General features: G+C 52.9%; 1 protein-coding gene across 2 annotated transcripts in view; it reads right to left on the bottom strand.

Moving 5' to 3' along the window:
• Positions 1 to 19,328, bottom strand: part of PAX7 (paired box 7) — a 115,022-nt gene that overhangs the window by 5,231 nt on the left and 90,463 nt on the right. For both annotated transcript variants that reach the window (XM_017505787.2, XM_017505799.2), the window contains exon 8: positions 7,519 to 7,765. In XM_017505787.2, coding sequence (XP_017361276.1) covers positions 7,519 to 7,765 — 247 coding nt within the window. The remainder of the gene's footprint in view (positions 1 to 7,518; positions 7,766 to 19,328) is intronic.

Here is a 19,328-nt window from a genome sequence, read left to right as displayed (position 1 = left end):
TGCACGTACACATGTTCTGTCTTGACTATACTGATTCCGCCTATCTGAGGTCACAGCAGAAATCAGCTCTGACCAAATGATTTGGCTGGGGTGTGGCCAAGCCCTCCAGAGACACAGGGATGGGGGCTTCCCAAGCTGGGGTCTGTGGCTGTGGCCAGTCCAAATCCCCAGGATTTGTAGGATCCAGAAGCAAGAGGAGGATGGAAAGAACACTGCGTTAGGCATTACGAGGCCTGGCTCAACACTTGTTCTATTACCTCCCCACAGGGGACCCTATGGTACTCTACATGCTTGCCCAAGGTTGGAGGTTTCTGCCTAGGGCAGGTGGGTGAAGCCAAAAGGTCACAGGCCTTAGGCACGGCCTGAGGACGAGGCCAGGGAGTGCCAATCACTGAGCCATGGGAGGCCGTATTGCCTAGTGGTTCAAATGATGGAGGTTCAGATCCTGCACATGCCAACTTTTAGCGTGAGGTTTGAGGCATACCACCTCATCTATTCGAACTTCAGTTTCCTTGTCTGTAAAATGGGATCATAATAGCATCCATCTGAGGAGCTGTTATGAAGAATAAAGGAGAAATGCATACAAAGTGGCTAGCTGGTACCGTGCTGCCACATCATGAGCTCGAGAGATGTGGGTTTGGAAGCAGCAGAAGACTCGGATTGGGATTGAGTAAGCAAATGTGGCCTTTGATCAGGAGGGGATGGAGCAGCAGATGAGGGGGCTGCAGTTCCAGTTACCTCCCACTCATGTGGCTCTGGGTGCATCCCTTGACCTCTCTAGGCCTGCTTCCTTGTCTGTAGAAGGGAGAAAACAAAGTCCAGCCTCCTCCGAGCCTGCTGCTCTGAGGAAGAAGTGAGTCAGTGATCTTTACCATGTGGGTTATGGAGCATGCAGGGGCTGGGCCCTTAACATTCTCAAAGGATGTGCAGATGCCCGGGGGTCTTTCTGGAGTGCCTGAACCCTTGCCCCTCTGCTTGCCAGGATCGAGGGTGGGTGATGAGAGGAAAAGTTAAGCCTGCTTAGGGTCTGAGCTGAGCCCCTGGGGGCTGCCAACCTTCCTCTGAAGTCACTTGGCCTCCAGGCTCCCAGTTGGTAAAGCAGAGGCAGTGGCAGCCAGCCTGGCCCTGCCTTGGGTCTGCCCCTTGCTCTGCGTGGGGGTAGGGCCATTCCCATCTCTGGCCTTGCGGGGACCATGCAGCCCTGGCCACACCAACTCTGCTACCGGGAGCCTACCCTCCCTGGGCTCCAGGGTCCACCCTGTTAAGAAGGCTCATTCTTAGAGTGACAGTAGGAATGGAAAGAGGAGGAGCCAATGTCTACAGAGAGCCTACTTATGCCGTCCTGTTAGAAGCACTTTGTGGTCATTTTCATTTAGTTCTCACAACTCTGTGAGGCTGGTAGTGGTGGTATCGGCATCTTACAGATGATGGAACTGAGGCCCTGAGAGACTGCTGCACTTCGAAGATCACACAGTTCATAAGTTGTGGAGCCAGGATTCAAACCCAGGCCGTCTCCCTGGGATCCTAGCTCCCAGCCAACCCTGCGTGCTCCTAGAGAATAACCCTTTGTACACGCACACTTTAGAGTGCATGAGGTACTCTACTCTACACCCCAAATTCTGCATTGATCCCGTGTTCTGCTCCAGGCACTGTAAGCGATGTGTCCAAGGTCACACCGCCAAGACAGGTGGCCCTTTCCCTGAGTCTCAGCAGCCACTGCCTTCCCACCTTGTTTCACACCACGCCAGCCTCTCATGCCAACCTCACCAGCTACTCTTGTGGGTGGGCTGAGAGCCCTGGCTTCTCAAACAATTGATACATAATATTTATACATATTTATTGTGGTACATGTGATGCTTTGCTACATGCATAGAATGTGTAATGATCAAGTCAGGCTGCTTAGGGAATCCATCACCTTCAGTATTTATTATTTCTTTTCTTTTTTCTTTTTTTTGAAACAGAGTCTCGCTCTGTCACCCAGACTGGAGTGCAGTGGCGCAATCTCGGCTCACTGCAACCTCCGCCTCCCGGACTCAAGCAATTCTCCTGCTTCAGCCTCCCGAGTAGCTGGGATTACAGGTGCCCACCACTACACCTGGCTAATTTTTGCATTTTTATAGTAGAGATGGAGTTTCACCATGTTGGCCAGGCTGGTCTCAAACTCCTGACCTCAGGTGATCCGCCTGTCTCGGCCTCCCAAAGTGCTGGGATGACAGGCGTGAGCCACCGCACCTGGCCCAGTATTTATCATTTCTGTGTGTTGGGAACATTTCAAGTCCTCTCTTCTAGCTACTGTGAGATATACAATACATTGCTGTTAGCTGTAGTCACCCCACTCTGTTATCAAACACTAGAGCTTACTCCTTCTGTCTAACTGTATGTTTGCACTGGTTCACCAACCTCTTCATCCCCCCTCCCTGCTTCCCTGCTTCTAGTAAACACCGTTCGACTCTCTATCTCAATGAGATCAACCTTCTTAGCTCCCACATATGAGAATATGTATGTTTGTCGTTCTGTCCCTGGCTTATGTTACTTAATAAAAGGACCTGCAGTTCCATCCATGTTGCTGCGGATGACAGAATTTTATTCTTTTTTCTCGCCGAATAGTATTCTACTGGGTATCTATACGCTATTTTCTTTATCCATTCATCTGCTGATGGATACTTAGGTTGATTCCGTATCTTGGCCATTGTGAATGGTGTTGCAGTAAACATGAGAGTGCAGGTATTCCTTTGCTACACTGATTCCTATACTTTGGATAAATACAATAGTTCTAGTTTTCCCTGGCTTTGAATAATAATGAGAACAACAAAGCGAGCACCCTCATGTATGGCCCACCTACTGTGTGCTGGTAGGCATGACCACATCTATTTCTTTCGACAGTCCCATGCTTTAGGTATGAGCATTCTCCTTCTATAAATGTGGAAACTGAGGCACAGAGAGGTCGCTGGCCCAGAGTCACATGCAGCGCGTGACGTGGAGGAGCCTGCATTGGTCCGGCCTGTGCCTCTGGCCACTCTGTGTGACTTCTCCTTGTCAGCCTCTCCCAGCAACCAGCCCGTGGCCCAGTGCACAGTAGGAGCTTGCCAGGCCCTGTCTAGGTAGCCAAGGAAACTTTCCCAGCGACCTGCCAAGTTCAAGGGCACCTAACAGGCTGCAGAGCCTGCCTCTCCCCTGGGTGGAGCCGAGGGGCCGGCGAGGCCAGGGCTGTAACATTTCTCATTATGGCCCCCGTCAACGGCCCTCCCTGTCCCTCTGTCTCTCCGCATCTCCCCTCCTCTGCCTCGCGCCCGCGCCTGGGTTCTAAATGTCTCAAATTAGATTAATCGGGAGTTGGCAGGAGATGTGGTGGTGATGCCAACCGGTAAACAATCTCAGCCGTCAGCGCCTCGTCAGCCCGCAGCCCCAGAGGAGGACCCTTCTAGACACAAATTCTTATTAGACTTGTCAGATCTATTAAAATTCTTTTCACACTTCTGCGTTCTATCAGCCCCATCATTAGTACAGCCCTGGCCTCTGGGAACACCAGGGCCATATTAATCTGCCGTGTGCCCCATCCCTGGGCCCCTGCCTCCACCCCTCCAGGGATGAGGGGAGACGGACAGGTGGATGGACAGTAGCCAGAGCAGGAAAAGAAGGAGCGAAGGTGTCCCTGGGAAGAGGAGAGGCCCTGGGAGTGGAGGAAGAGGACTCAGGGCCTAAGGGTTTGGCCCATGTGTATGCTCGTTCTGTGCACACCTGAAGGTGGCTCTCCAGGGACGGGCTGCAGGTGTGGCTGTATACACATCAGTATGAGCCGCCGGGTGACCTCGGGCACACAGCCTCTCTGAGATTCCATTTCCTCATCTGTCCAATGGGAATAACCACGTGCGCTACATAGGGTGGTGTGAGGATGACATGCCAGACCCATAGTAGATGCTCAATAAACAGCCATCCCTCCTTCCTTTACACAGCACATTTTGTGTATTTATATCTTAAGGATGCATGTGTACACACATTAGTGAACACTCACATATAAACCTCTCTCTCTGTGGTGCATCTGTCCATATGCAGGCGTCTGTGAAGCCGTGGACGTGAATCCACATGTGGGTGGGCTCAGGTGTGTATTGTTGCTGAGTGGCCTCCACAAATCTGTGGCTTGAAGTTAGGAGACTTTGGGTCCACCATTGCCATGGTGTGGGATTTTGGAAAAGCTATCTAGCCTCTCTGAGCCTCATTTTTGCATCTGCAACCTGTGGACAAATAACTCAGAGAATTACATGAATGAGGAGCATGCATTTTGCCCAGTGCCCTAGAGGATGAAGTTGGGCAGAGGACAGGTGTCAGTGGACTACAGGTGGACCTGGGCACACACAGGCACAGTCTGGAACATGGGACTCCTGCACACACGCTGGGCATCTCAGCCACAGACGTATTCAGTTGCCAAGAGATGTGGTGCAAGTGGTTAGTGGGAACACAATGTGTCTCTGGGCGTGCAAAATGCCAAAGGAGAGGAGGTGGTGTAATGGAAACACTTTGAGATGGCTAAGTCTACTCTGTGGCCTCCATTTCACAGATGTGAACACTGAGGCTCAGAGAGGCAAGTGTGTGGCTTGTCCACACTAATTGATGTCAGAGGAGTGGACTTTTCCTCCAGCCCTTCCCTCCCAGCTCAGGCCTGGAGTCTCTGTGGGGTCAGGTGGGATCTGTGTAGGGCTCACTTTGGGGAGGGCTGGAGAACGTGGCCAAGAAGAGCACTGAGCTCTTCCTGGAGAAGCGAGGGCAGCAGGAGTGGAGCTGGAAGGGGCGTGAGAGGAGGAGAAGGGAGTGGAAGGAGAGGATGGAAAAGAGAAGAATGGAGTTGGGGGAGGGGAGGAAACGCTCTGCCTGGCTTTGCCCAAGCAAGAGGAGAACAAACCCTCCTTTCTCGCCTCCTAGGCCTCTTCCCTTTTGATCCCCTCCCCTGCCACCCCCATGCTGACTTTGGGGTTAATTTTATTTCCGAATTGAGCAGGCGCCCCAGGAGCAGGGCACCGAGCTCGGGTGTGACTAACGCCTGCCCCAGGCCGGGGCTGCTGCTGCCGCTGAGGTCACTTTAAAATTTTTATCAAGAGCATGTGTGTCCCGCTCCATGCCCAGAAACATGGGCTGGGTCAGGAGGTCGCCCTGGGACTCTCTGGAAACACTCCCAAGCACCCTGCTCTCAAATATACATGCATACTCCCATGCACACATTCACACACACACACACACACGCACACACACACGCACACACACACACAGAGTTATACACACAGACATGGTATATGTCTACACCCAGATGTACATCCATACACATGTGCTCATGGCCACACCTATGACATGCCCAAACATACACACACCCCCATTTATACACGGTGCATACAGTGCATGTGTCCATACACAGGTACTCCCAAACACACAATCACAGGCACACTCAAGCATGTGTACATGCCTCAATGCATAGCTATACACATGTACATACAGTCACATGTTTGCACACTAACATACATCTATACACACATATGCATGTTCATTATACATATCTACATATTGACATATGCATACAAACATGCAGGCACACATAAAGACAAACATATGTACAGACTTGAATGGACATTTAAACATATTTGTTTAAGCAGACACATACATATGTGTGCACATGTGTGTTCATACATACAAACAGATGTGACATCACGTGCATAATATGCTCATTTATGTGCACACGTGTGAACAGTCCTATACACATGTGCCCACATGTGCCCACTGACAGACACCTGTACTCACATATATGCAAAGATGCATGCAATAACACATGGATTCTCACATACTCAGAGGCATCTCATGCACACGACACATGCATACACACACACACACACACACACACACACAGGAATTATAACATGTCCTGACACATGTACTCACACGCACCCATATAGACATGTACATACATATATGCAAGCATGTGCACGCACAGGAAGGGTCGTGAACACAGCTGGGAGGTGCAGGCCGACACAGCTGGCCCTTATTTGGCAGTGGGGGCCAATACCATGTGAGGAGGAGTGGGTTGGGGTGGGTAGGAAGCAGAGGTCAGAAAGGCTGGCCCAGGGCTGGGCTGGCGGGGAGGACACCCTCGGGGATGGGGGCCTGGCCCTCTTGCCACACGCCCTTCTGATTAGTTTGACACCAGCAGGTGAGGCCTTTGTAGGGAGGTGGGGCAGGAGAGTGACCGCTGACCTCTGGCTCCTGGTTGCATCTGGGCCTGCCCCGCTGCTGGCCTTGCCAGGCAGCAGAGGCTACGTCCAGGCCTGCATTTCCCAGCCTTTGGTCCGAGGGTTCACCGTCCCTGCCTCAAGGCAAGGCACCAAGGGGATAGCAGCTGGAATGGGTGCGTGAGGCCACTGAAGAGTCTGGAGTCGAGGAGAGAGCTGGAAATGCAGCTTTGCCATGCCCTGGGCAGAGAGGGCAGGGTCTCCCCCTAAGCCGTCCAGCACCGTGGCCACCAGCAGCACATGGCTATCGAGGACTTGAACTGTGGCTAGTGCAACCGGGGAACCGAATTTCAATGTCAATTTCACGTTCACGCATTCAAAGCTAAAAACTGATCTTCAGTTATTTGGTGGTTGGAAAACTGACAATTTGGAACACTTTTGGTGTATAAGTCTATTTTCTCAATTGTAAACTACATGAAATGTAAATACAGATAGAGTCTTTTGGTTGAAAACTCGGTGTCCAAATTAAAACGGCTGTGAGTATAAAACACACACAGGATGCCAAAGACATGCATGAAGAAGAGAATGTAAAATATCTCCGTAAATATATGTGAATTGCATTTTGAAATGATAACCTTTTGGATGTACTGGGTTAAATAAAATGCTAGTAAAAATAATTTCATTGTTCTTTCTCTTTTTTTTTTTTTTTTTGAGACAGAGATTTGCTCATCACACAGGCTACTCTGTCACATAGCAGTAGAGTGGCATGATCTCGGCTCACTGTAACCTCCACTTCCCCGGCTCAAGTGATTCTTGTGCCTCACCTACTTGAGTAGCTGGGACTACAGGTGCGTGCCACCATGCCTGGCTAATTTTTATATTTTTAGTAGAGATAGAGTTTCACCATGTTGACCAGGCTGGTCTTGAACTCCTGGCCTCGAGTGATTCATTCGCCTCAGCCTTCCAAAGTGCTGGGATTACAGGTACTAGCCACTATGCCTGTCCTGTTTATTCTTACCTTTTAAAATGTGGCCAATAGAAATGTTAAATGATATTTGTGTCATGTATTATATTTCTGTTGGAGCCCTAGTATGGGAGCAAGGGCTTGGCAGGAGATGTCCTGGGTTTTGCCCAGTTCAGTGTCAGTTTAGGTGAACGATTCCTTCAGGCTGAACTTCAATTTTCCCATCTGTAAAATGGACAGTCCCCACCCCGACACCACCTTGTAGCCTTCTACAGACAAGCAAGAGGCCCTGGGGAGGAGGAGAAGAAATGGGGAAGGGGGATGCCCAGGGCATCAGGCACTCACTCTGGCCATACTGGCCGTACTGATAGCCGGCCACGGGGTCCACGCTGTAGCCGGTGGTGCTGTAGGTGGGTGGGCAGTAGGCCTGGGAGGTGGGCAGGCTGTCTCCGGGCTTGATGGAGTCGGCCCGCTGGCTGCAGCTGGCTGAGATGGAGGTGGCTGGGTCCAGGCCTCCGTGCAGCGGGGAGATGGAGAAGTCGGCTTGTGGCTGCGGGGGCACCGCGCTGGGGTTGCTCAAGATGCTCATCACCTGCGGGGAAAGGGTCATTAGTGCGAGGCTCACCTGACAGACCCCAGAGACGCGAGCACACTGGGCACAACGCCCAGCTGGCCCTGGACCGCTCTTGGCCGGAGCTGTTCCCTTGAAGTCTCTGGAGCTTTGGGGTCCTCGGTTTACCTGATTTGTGTGCCCTCATGCGGGTCTTCAGTGTTTCTCTTGAAGGAAGGTCCCGAACCAGAGGTCCTCCATCCACTGGGAGTTGGGTGAGGCCTTGCTCTAGCTTCAGGGCCTGGCTCTAAGGGGCACCCTGGGCTTGTCTATTGAATGAATGCATGCATGAATGAATGCATGGATGAACCAACTGGCTAATGATGCCTCTCCCATCAGTCAGGGAGTTCTCCTAGCTCAGAGAACTGTGCCTCCCCCATGACACCGGGATGCCCCCATCTTCTAACACAAACATTTCAGCAGGACTCTGATCTGTCCAGCATCACTGTGCTCAACTTTCTCTGCCCACCACTTCTCTGGACTCTGAAGCTCCTGCCCCTTCGACACCGAAGCCCTCAGCCAACGCTTTCAAAGAGCCTCTCAGGTCCCTTCCTTTGATTCTACCAGCTCCTGAGGTCTGTGACCGTCCTCTCTTTCCCTGCCTGGTTGGGTTCCACAATAGGAACTCGCTGTCAGAGCTGGCAACACAGATTAGCAGGGGAGGCTTGTCTCTAGAAACAGCTTAGGGGACCTGGGCAGAGGTTCAGGTGTTTACTTCCTGGGATGTTCACTTATTTGCTCCACAAATGGGCATGGATGGTGACTCTGGCCCCAGGCTGAGAGCTGAAGGCTCCGGGACTTCAGAGGAGAAAGAGCCATAGTCCCTGCCCTCAGTGGTGGGAGAGGAGGAGGAAGGGTCTGGGTCCAGTGAGGGAGGCTACTGGCAAAGCCCATGGAGACATGGAGTAGTGATACAGGCTCTTATCCATCAAAGGACGCAGAGGAGGGCATCCCGCCATCCCTGGCAGTCCGGAAAATCCAGGGGAGGTGGCACCTGCTGTCCAGCTCTCCAGGAAAGAGGTTGGGGAAAAGCAATGCTTTCCTGTGGGGGTGGGGCTGGGGTGGTGCTGCAGGAGTCCCTGCAGAGTGAGGGGGCACAGTGTCCCGGTCAGTCCAGAGGAGAGCAGGGAGAGGACAGGAGGGAGAGGCAGGTCCTTGTGAACCTGACCTGCAGGGCCCAGGTCCCTAATGACCTGCTGGTGATATCATCCCTTACGGAAGGAAGACCCTGAGTATGGTGAGGTGGGATTGGCTTTGCTGCTAATCTGCCCAGCGCTGAGATGGGGAACCTTGTGGCAATCCCTGCTGGCCACACAGTCGTGTTCCCTGACTCCCCATCCAGGGTAAGAAAGCAGGCTGTGAGCATTCGAGCAGCGATTGTTTTGCCAACTAGACACCTTCTGAAGATTTTTATCTTTGCCTTTATGATTGGCCTTTTCCACAGGCATTGAGGCCTGGCCACAGTTGAGGGCATCGATGGATTCCTTCGGCCAGGGACAGACACCAAGCTCCTCCACTTACCAGCTGTGTAACCTCGGGAGTCTCTCTGAGCAGTTAACTCATTTAACCTCCCAACCGAAAACCCCACTGAGATGTGTGGGGTGGAGCCAGGATGCCCATTTCCCAGATGAAAAAACTGAGCCCTGGAAAGGGGCTGTGGCTTCCCTAGATCTCACAGCAGGCCCAGGGCTCAGTTCGCCTGACCCTGGTTCACCTGCAAAATGTCAAGTTTGATTCTCAAGAATGAATGAGGTTGAGGCATCTGATCACTTTAGAGGGTCTCACTCCAAGAACCAGCAGTAGTGTGTTTCCTGGGCAGCAAATGGGGGGTGAGTGGGGCTGGGCTCCTTACTCTGGGGAAGCTGAGGTCCTCTGGAATGCCTTGAGCAGAGCTTCTGCCTGATTCTTTCCCTCATGCCCTCAACCCTGGGGGTCTCCCCTCCTCCATCCTTTCCCTCCATCACTCTCCACCCAGAACCAGAGCCCAGAACGCAGGCCACCTGGGGCTGTCTACTGGCTGGTCTTCATCGTCACACAGCTGGGGAGATTTGAGTAAGACATAAGGGTGTGTTGACCTCATCAGGATGGCAAAGGCACACTGGGATGGGTTTGCAAGAAGGAGAGAAAGTCTGTCCAGGAGGCAGGAGGCTGGGCTGGGCGGTGTCTGGAGTGCTTCGGACACTAGTGCTGCTTTAGGGAGCTGAGGTCTCCCCAGCTTGCTCTGTTGAATGTGCTCCTGAGGCCTTTCTCATGACTGGGTCAACAGCAGGGTGCTGGGTGGTATACGAGGGTGTCTGACACTGCAGGTCTGTGTTTGCTGCTTTCTGTCTGTCAAGATGGGATCTCCTTGGCTCGAAGAATGTGCTGGGGGCCTGGGGAGGAGAGCTGGGTCCCAGGACAAACTCGGGAATCTAACTCTGCCCTGGGGTTCTCAATCTAGACCTTTTCCCACCCATCTCCTTTCTGACCCAACACAAACGAGGACCCTGTTCCCTGCACAAAGGAGGCTCCAAGAATAGACAGATGCTCAGACGGGCTCCATATCCCTTCTTTCAGAAGGGTTGTCGTCGGGCACTGGGAGGATCTGTCAGCTCCCATGAGACCCCAGTTTGATCCTTCCCTTCTGCCCATCCCCAAGATGCCAACCCAGATGGGATGATGAGAGGGGAGGAATGGGGGGATGGTTAGGAAGAGGATGAGGATGCTTTGGGACAGGCTGAGAGCTGTGTGTAGACTCACTACTCATCCTCTAAGATAGAGACCTACACAGAACTGCCGCCCAATCTGACTATATCACTCAAGAATTATCAATGGCTCCCTAGTACCTCCCAACAAAAGTTCCTCCTGACCCGGCCTCTAGTTGCCTGTCCTAGCTCCCTTCACTCCTTTCTACCTTGCACGTTATATCCCAGCTATCCCCAACAATGTGTTATTTCTTGAAGATATCCTTTATTCAACCATGTATTCATCCAACAAGCATTTCATAAGGTGTTACTATGTGCCAGTCTGGAGCTAGGGCTGGACTACCAGCTCTTTGAGGACAGGATGGAACTGCATTTTGTCCATCTCTGTAGCCTTGCTCAGTGCTTGCTACATATTCTGAGCTCAGAAAACCTCTGCTGAATTCATGCACATTCCTTTAACAAATAATTACTGAGCACCTATTATATGCCAGACACTGAGCCAGGCACTGGGGACACAGCCATGAAAAATGCCAGTCCCATGCCCTCCTGGAGCTGTCTGCCTAAGAAACAACCCTGACTTAAAACAAGTGAACAAATAATATAATTTCTGATACTGACCAATTCTATGGAGGAAAAACAGGCGGCTACGTGGGGGAGTCAGGCAAGACCTCCCCAGAGACGTGGTATCCAGCAAGACCAGAAAGAACAGCCCCGAGAAGACGAGGCAGGGGAGCTTTCCAGGCAGAGACATCAGCAAGTGCAAAGGCCCTGAGGTCCCTGGGGTTGCAGGGGCTGAGCCACGAGATACACCCTGCAGGTTTAGGAAATAGCAAGAAGGTGAATGTGGAGAGAGTGAAAACTCCGGGAGCTGCAAGGGCTTGTGCAGTCCTTTCTCAGAAGGGGCTTGGGTGGTGCCCAGTGGCTCAGGAGGGCCTTGGACCCTGGGCCGTGAACAGACAGCTCAGAAACAGCTTGGGTCCAGGAGCTTTTCCCGTAATGGGATTTGCTCAATGGGATTTGCCCTGGACCATCAAATCAAATCCACATCTGGGGAAGGTGTGAATGGGGGCTGTGTGGCTGTGGCTCACTCTCTTCCAGAGTCCCTGGGGGTCTGTGGATCAAAGGGTTTCCATTTCATCCAACCTCCTGTCTCCAGGCAGGGCAGCATCTAAGCTAATGGGACAGGACCCAAGTGGAGAGCGGCGGGAGGGGAGGATGCTCACGGATGAAGACCGCAGGGCCTGAGTTGTGCATGGGTCACTTCATGGACTTCTCGAGCAGATAGGGTATCATTACTCCCATTAGGCAGATGGGGAAACTGAGGCACGGGGAAGCAAAAAGGCTCACCCACAACCACACAGCTGGGAAGTGGCAGAGCTGGGATTTGCACCCAGGTCTCCTGGGTCCCTAGCTGCGCTCTTTCCCTGCCACCAGCTGGAGAGCACATGGAGAGGTTTGGCAACCTCACTGCACAGAGCCCAATGGGCCTAAATGATCCTTGGTGGCCTCTGGCTTCCCCAGGACCTCTAGGGCTCCCTCTCAGCCTGCAGAAGCAGGAAGCATTGGCCCACCGTTAGGAGCCCAGCTGAGGTCTGGAGCCTGCAAACTTTTGAACTTGAGGAAGTCCAGGTCTGATGCAGTAATCTACCCCCCCTCAAGAATGCTAAGGCCTCTCCCCGGGTGGGTCTTACTTTTTTCCCGGTGACCTTGCTTTCACTAATGTATTACTTCTTGGTACGTTACCGTTACTAACTCAAAATCAATACCGACCTCCACATCTGTAAGGTTTTATCTGAAGGCAAATCTCAGGGCTGTCCATCAGGCTGACAGACAGCCATCCCTTCCTCTCCCTTCCTCCTCCATTTCCCCCCACCCGCCACAGCCCCCACCCAGCCCCCAACCCCTTCCTCTCCCTCTGCTCCAAATCAGTCCCAGCCTCGACCAGACTAAATCAATAAGGGCCCTGCCTCACCCTCCCTTCCGCCCGCTGGGGAGAGGCTTGCTGGTTTAGGGGTGGGGGACCCCCCTTCCACAGCCTCTGCTCACCGCCCCCTCCCCCGGGACGTGCCGGCGCGCTCCCCTACTTTAAAAGAAGGGGATGGGAAAAATGTAATTAATTCCCTCCGTTCCTGAGCTGGCCCCGAGGGCCTGGGACTGTGGAGGCTGAGCTGCGAGAGCTGCACCCTCTGTGATAACCGAACGTGGCTTTGGGAGTGCAGCTGCAATTAGAAGGGGCGATCGCCATCATCCGGTCTCCGTGGCAGAGTTTGTGGTGGGTGGGTGGAGGCCGCAGCAGGGTGCAGAGGGAGAGGGAGGCACAGAGCCTGAAGACTGAAGGTCAGGATGGGGTGGGGTCTGGAATCAGGTCAAAGACCGTGGGGAACCAGTGGCAGGTCAAGAGCCTCACCTCTGTACTGCCTGAGAAGGACCCTGAGGTTCTATGAGGGACAACAGTGTCCCTGAGGGCACTAGGCTTGGGCCCATCAGTGCTCAGAAGGGCCTTCCTGCAGCATGGGGGCCAGAATATCTGCCCTGAATAACTGTGACCCTGGGCAATTTCTTTAACCTTCTGTACCTCAGTTTTCTCATCTGTAAAATGGGTATGATGATAATTGTGGCTACCTAGAGAGTTATTGTAAGGATTAAGTGAGTAAATAAATGCACACAGGATGTGCCGCGCTGTGTGTTGTTAGTTCCCAGTAAATATCAGCCCTCCTTCTCCCCTTCCTTTTTCACCTCCCTGACACCTCTTCTGCCTGGATTAGAAGGGAGGAGGCCGCTCTGGGGAACTCAACTGAGATGCAAATGAGCACTTGGAAGCAGACTCTGGGAACACCTCCCAGTCAGGGGCCGTGCACTTTTTCATCTTTTTCCCCCATGGGGGCCAACACCCAGTGGGTGCTTTCTGAATGAAGACTTGCTCTGCTCTCTGTCTCCATGCAGAAGCTGGGCCTGCACTCTGGAAAGGGAGCAAGTCGCAGCCCCTCTGGCCTGAATGTGCTCCTCTATAGAAAGAAGGAACCCTCACAGTACAAGTCCTGGGAGTCTCCCATCTCAGCCAAGCGAGGCCTAGAATCCGCACAACTCCACAACACACAACACCGCGCAGGGCAGCCCGCACCGCGCTCCGCAGGACACACACCTGAATCCATGACGAAGAGTCCAGTGAAAACGTCTCTGGTCCCGATCCCCAAACAGCCTTTCATCAGAACCCCAGTTAACCGAAAGGATAGTGTCTCCTGTTTGCACGCTCGCTTTCTTAGACTCGTCCAATGCACTTACACACGCACACACGAGCATGTGAATACGCCTAAAGATGCACATGAAACCTGGGAGGCAACTTGGAGATTGCTGCATGTTCAAAAATGGGGAAACTGAGGCTCGAAGAGAGGGAGTGGCTTTGGGAGTAATCCCCAGGGGTTACTGCCACTCCCTCGTGCCCCTAGTCTTGGGTTTGTTTCCAGAAGGATCTGCTGGCTTGCCACACAGAGCATTTGTATCTCCAAGCCTCAGGTCCAACTCCAGCCTGGCTCACCACCTTGACTTCCACAAGAAGAGAGAGGAGGGGATATTTTCAGAGCCATCTGTTCCCGTGGTCGGAACACGGCTTGCCAGGAATAGAATGCATCACTGAATTGCATGAAAGTGTCTCTATGGACCAAGAACTGTCCCCAGGCTGGGAGATAACTGGGGCAGCCCAGCTCACAACTTGCCTTGATTCCTAAGGGTCTGGGGCCTGGAGTCCACCTCTGCCTCCAGGCAGACCGTGTCAGAGCAGGCTGAGGACTGGGGGACAGGAACGGGCTGCTCCCCTGGTTCTGTCTGCTCCGTCACGGGTTCTCCATCTTGACTGTCCACTGGAATCACTGAGGAGCCTGGGGGGTCAGTGATTCTAATGAGCAGCCAAGTTTGAGAGCCACCAGCCTCAAGACATCACTGTGAATTGCTACACACACATAATACCATGATACATCCGTATTCATACAGGCGAAGATATGGGATGTACACAAAACGCACCCAGACCCCATGCGGGAAGATACACACATTACAGATGTGCCAACATAAACACGCGGAAAACGGCATCCATGCAAACCCACAGGCACTCGCCCCGCTGGCCACGGCCCATCTGCGCACCTCCCCGGCGCACGCATACGGAGCACACAGGCCCTCACGCACTCACACACTGCGGCCCCACAACTCCGCCTTCAACGGCTCACTCATGCAAACCTGCGCACCCCTTCACCCTCCTCCAGCCTCCAGGGGACACCCAGACACACATCACACGTATGCCCCTGCTGGCGACTGCCTGTCCCCAGCCCCACAGTGGGATTAGTGGAAGCCAGAAATCACCCACCCAGGCAGCTGCTCCCCTTGCCCCCCTTCTACTCAATTCTCCACTAAGAGGATCTGGACCTTCCCCCCATCCTTTCCCCGTGTGGACAGCGGTAATGGGCTTCGGGTGCTGACTTGGAGCTTCCAAACAAGATTTCCTGCCTGTCTCCCTGTCCCCTGCCTCCCAATTCAGCTCCCATCTCTCCTCATGGCCTTCACACCCACCCCCTCCACCACGAGCATCCCACACCGCAGCCCTGCACCTGCTGTGTGGCCAACAAGTTCCCCTTCCCTCCCCCGACCCAGCTCCCTGACTCCTGGTTCCCTCTCATTTGTCACCCCCAAAGCCTTCCGTGACACTTTTCTAAGCCTGGCTGATGACATTCTCTTGCACAAGCACAGCGCTTTACAGTTGATGAAGTATTTCCATGTAAGCTTCATAACTACTCTAGGAAGCAGTATTATTCCATTTTTCAGGTGACAAAACTGAGGCTTAGCTGCTCACCCAGAATCAGCTGGGGAATGAGTGGCAGGATCGGGGCAAGGACCCTTGACGCTCAACTTCTGGTCTGATGCTAGAAGGTGGTCGCCTTGTGTCTGTCTGTGGCCTTCATTTACCCTAGGTGGCTCAGGGTCATTTATTAACTGAGTGTTAACTCAGTGCGTGTGTGTTTGCATGTATGTGTGCGTGTGACAGAGAGGGAGAGGGAGAGTGTGTGCATGTTTGAATACTGTGTGTGCATGTGTGAGTACCGTGTTCATGTATGCTTGTGCACATGGGAGTGCTATGTGTGTGTTTTGTGTGTGTTCCTAAGTCCTTGTGTGATGTGCCAGCATTGTGTCTTTGTATGTGCATGTGTGTTATGTGTGCATGGGAGTACTGTATGTACATGTGTAGAATTTTTGTGTGCATGTGCAAGCATTTGTGTATGTGTGAATTTTGTGTGCTTGTCTGAGTATTGTGTATGCATAAGTATTCTGTGTGCACGCAGTAGCTACTACTGTGTGTGCACATGTGATTGTTGCCTGTGTGTGTGTGCATGTGAGCATTGCACATGTATGGAGCACAGATTCTGTGTACCCCAACCCAAAGTACAGGCTGAAGCTTGGGGACCTTGGAAGGTCAGAGGATACGTGGTGAACACAGGGTCATTGATTGCCATCTTTGACCAGGGTGGGGGCTCCTCATTCACAGCCCTGTTGGGGTATCGCCTCCTTCCATGTGCAGTTTGATACACCAGACTTGGAAGAGTCATGAGGCCGGCTCTGCCTGAGTGAAGAGGGAAGCAAGGGGGATAATTTGTGAAACTGCAGCGGAAGACATCCAGATATCCTTCCGGCGTGTGAGGGAGAGACCCTGGGAGGTACAGCCAAAAGAGGCCATGAGGTCCCTGTGTTCAAGCCTTACCTTGTGGAAACTTTCAGTCCCAGGAAGGCCCAATCCTCTTTCTGGGAACAGGCCGAGCTTCACCCCATTTGCTGTCTTCCTGTGGCCCTGACGTGCCTGGATTTGGCCGGGAGCTGCCTGGGGGCAGACTTGGTGTCTTATTCCCAGTGCCTGGTTCCCAGAAGGCACCCAACAAACATTTGCTAAGTGAGGAAATTCGTGAATGAATAACTGAATTTATATTTTTACCCTGAGCACAGGGTCTAGCACAGAACTGGTTATAAATTGAGGGGTCATTTGGCAAACATCCTCCAACCCAATGGGTTTCTAAGAGCCCCCTCCCGACCCCAGGGGTCCTTGGAGGCTTTTGGTTAAGGACTGCCTAGAGGTGAGGTGGGGGTGGAGGGAGGAACAGAATGGCTTTCCACTTACTGTCCAAGAAGTCAAAGACACACACACACACACACACACACACACACACACGCACACTTCCAATGTCTGTTTTACAAGATGTCAATCTCCAAATATCTAGAAATATCTAGAAATATCTGGAAACACCAGATGGAGGCTTTACCCCCCATCCCAGAGCAGATCCATGGGTTGGCCTGAGTTTGAAGGTGCCCACACCAGGATGGGTCCAGGGCTTGGGGCCCCTGGCGGATGCTGGTGCTAGCAGGGTGTAGTGAGACTCACAAACCGTCTCTGATGGCCCGATAAATGGCGGATGAGGGATTAGAACGACTCTGCTCGGAGCGGCGGGGCTGCAGGGGGAAGGGGCCGATCGCTGGGAAAGATATGACTATTTAAAGATAATGATTGCATAAATTTAATTAGCACACTTTCACGCGGCAAATGGCCGTTTTGTAATTAATGTATCTGGCCTTACTAAGCATGAAAGATCCCATCTTCTCCCCCTCCCTTCCCTGCTCCCCCTCCTCTGCGGCCCTAATGAAAGACAGAGAGCAAGTGACAGAAACAGTTTGTCAGCGGCTCCAGGTGTCAGGGGCCTAATTGGCCGAGCCAAGGGGAGGAGGGGGAGGCGGCAGGAAGGAGAGGGGAGGGAGGAGGGCCTCCTTGACTCTGGTCCCCCGTCCAGGTTGGAAAAGGAGGAGGTCTGGGCTCTCAGGCTCCCCTGGCATGGCAGAGAATTGGGGGGGGGGCGCTTCTCCACCTCGGTAATTGGTGGAGATGAGGATGCAGATTGGCCGTGGCAGGGACTGAGTGGTGGCAGGGAGGCCTCGTTAGTACCTGGGCAGACAAGCTGGCACATATCACAATGCGTTAAGGACTCAGGGCCATGATAGCTCAGGCCCAGCTTGCCCCTCCGAGAAGCAAAATCCCTTCAGTGGAATGGATAAACAAATAAGCCTCAGTTTCCCCATTTGTAAAGCAGCCCCTCGTTAGAGAGAGGCTCACATGGAAAAAGGATCCTAGTCTTAAGCACCTACTATGTGCCCATTACCTACTATGTGCAGGCGGACTGCCAGCCCCTCCCCCCCACATCAGGTCAAAGACGTACATGTTCACCTTTCTGAAAGCAGGACGCGTATTGCCTTCACCGCTGCCTCACCGTGGCTAAGTGGCCGTGCAGCTGTGTGGAAAGCTTTTGTTCCCACCTTCTGATAGGACTGAGAGAGGGCCAGCATCAGATGTCTCAGATTCAATGAAAAATGAACTATAATGAAAAATGGCTGTTCCATTTTAAAGATCAGGAAACGGAGGCTCTAGAAAGCTAAATAATTTGCTCCAGTCTCCACAATGAGTAAGCACTGGGGCTTGGATTTGAACTAAAAAATAGTAAACAGAAAGTCGATTCTCTTTCTAGCTTCCACCCAAGGGCCTTGGGCAGGGACAGCTCAGCACCTCTTCCTCCCCCCACGGTACCGTCCTCTGCAGGATGACTAAGGTGTATGACTGGCTTCATAGGACAGTCTGTCAGTTAAATGGGTACAGCTGTCAATTGCAATGCACCCAACTCCCTCAAAGTTAGGGATTGGTTTCTTGGGTGACCTGGTAGTGGAACAGACAGACAGGGCTTGAGCTACCACATGCCCGCACCGTGCCATGGCCGTGCTGGGGCTCTGCAGATGGCGGCTGTGTACATCTCACCTTTGACCATGACCCTCCACTGCCTTCACCAGCTGCCTCTCCAGCCTGCTGCCAGCCTTAGCCACTGGCCTGTGCCCCAGTGAGCTCGGCACTGCCCAGTTTTCTCTGAGGAAGGCAGAGCAGGGAGGCCTTCAGCCAGCCTCGGCTGATGGAGTGGGGCCCAGCCAGCCCTCTCCCAGACCAAATTCAATTTCGAAGCTTAATGAGTTTGCAGAGGAGCCGGGTGAGCTTGCTGACGCCACTCCTTGCCGGATGGGTGGTTCCCGGCTGGGCCGCCGAGTGTGAGAGGTGGCCTGAGCGGGGAGAGCCCTGGGCCCCATCAAGAGTGGCGGGGGCACTGAGGGAGTGAAAAATGTCAGAGCAAATTGCTCTTGACAGCGTTAATATCTGCACCTCATAGCAATAATTACATGTAAATAAATAGCAAAATCACACTCAGCTGGAGGCAGCTTGGGGAGGACAGACGCTGCTAAGGACCAGCTGGGGACCCGAATGCTCTGCTCCACTCTTTTCGTTCCTTCTTAGAGTCTCTGCTCCCTCTCTCTCCCTCAGCCAGGCTCTTGCTGCAATACAGAGCTGGGACCTCAAGATCCTAGCTACTCACGTTAAAAATGGAAGGGAAGAAGAAAGCATTTGCGTTTTCCCCTCCACGGGTGCATGAAACCTTCCAGCCTTTCTCTCCTTGTTCCATCTCCGGGTCTCTGCAGAGCGACATCTCTGCAATCTATATTTCTGCCCTGACCTCTGTCCTGGACACGCATATGGCTATCTCCTGGTCTCGGCCTGCAAAGAGCTACCTCCGGGCAAGTCCTCCTCCGCATTCTCGGTTTCCGTCTGATTGCCCCGCCTTCTTGGTCACTCAGACTTCAGACATCCCGATCGCCTTTGCGTCCCCTCTCAGTGCCTACGTTCAGTCATCCGTCATGTGCCAGGCAAAGTCACAAGCTAAACACGGTGAACTTCCTGGAGAGGAGTCAAGTTGACACGATGCCAGCTTATTTCATTACTATGACCCAACATATATGGTTCTGTA

This window comes from Cebus imitator, unplaced genomic scaffold, assembly GCF_001604975.1.
Source record: "Cebus imitator isolate Cc_AM_T3 unplaced genomic scaffold, Cebus_imitator-1.0 Scaffold15, whole genome shotgun sequence".
Taxonomy (NCBI): Eukaryota; Metazoa; Chordata; class Mammalia; order Primates; family Cebidae; genus Cebus; species Cebus imitator.
Note: the sequence above shows the minus strand (reverse complement) of the source record. Positions and strands in the feature narration are given on the sequence as shown.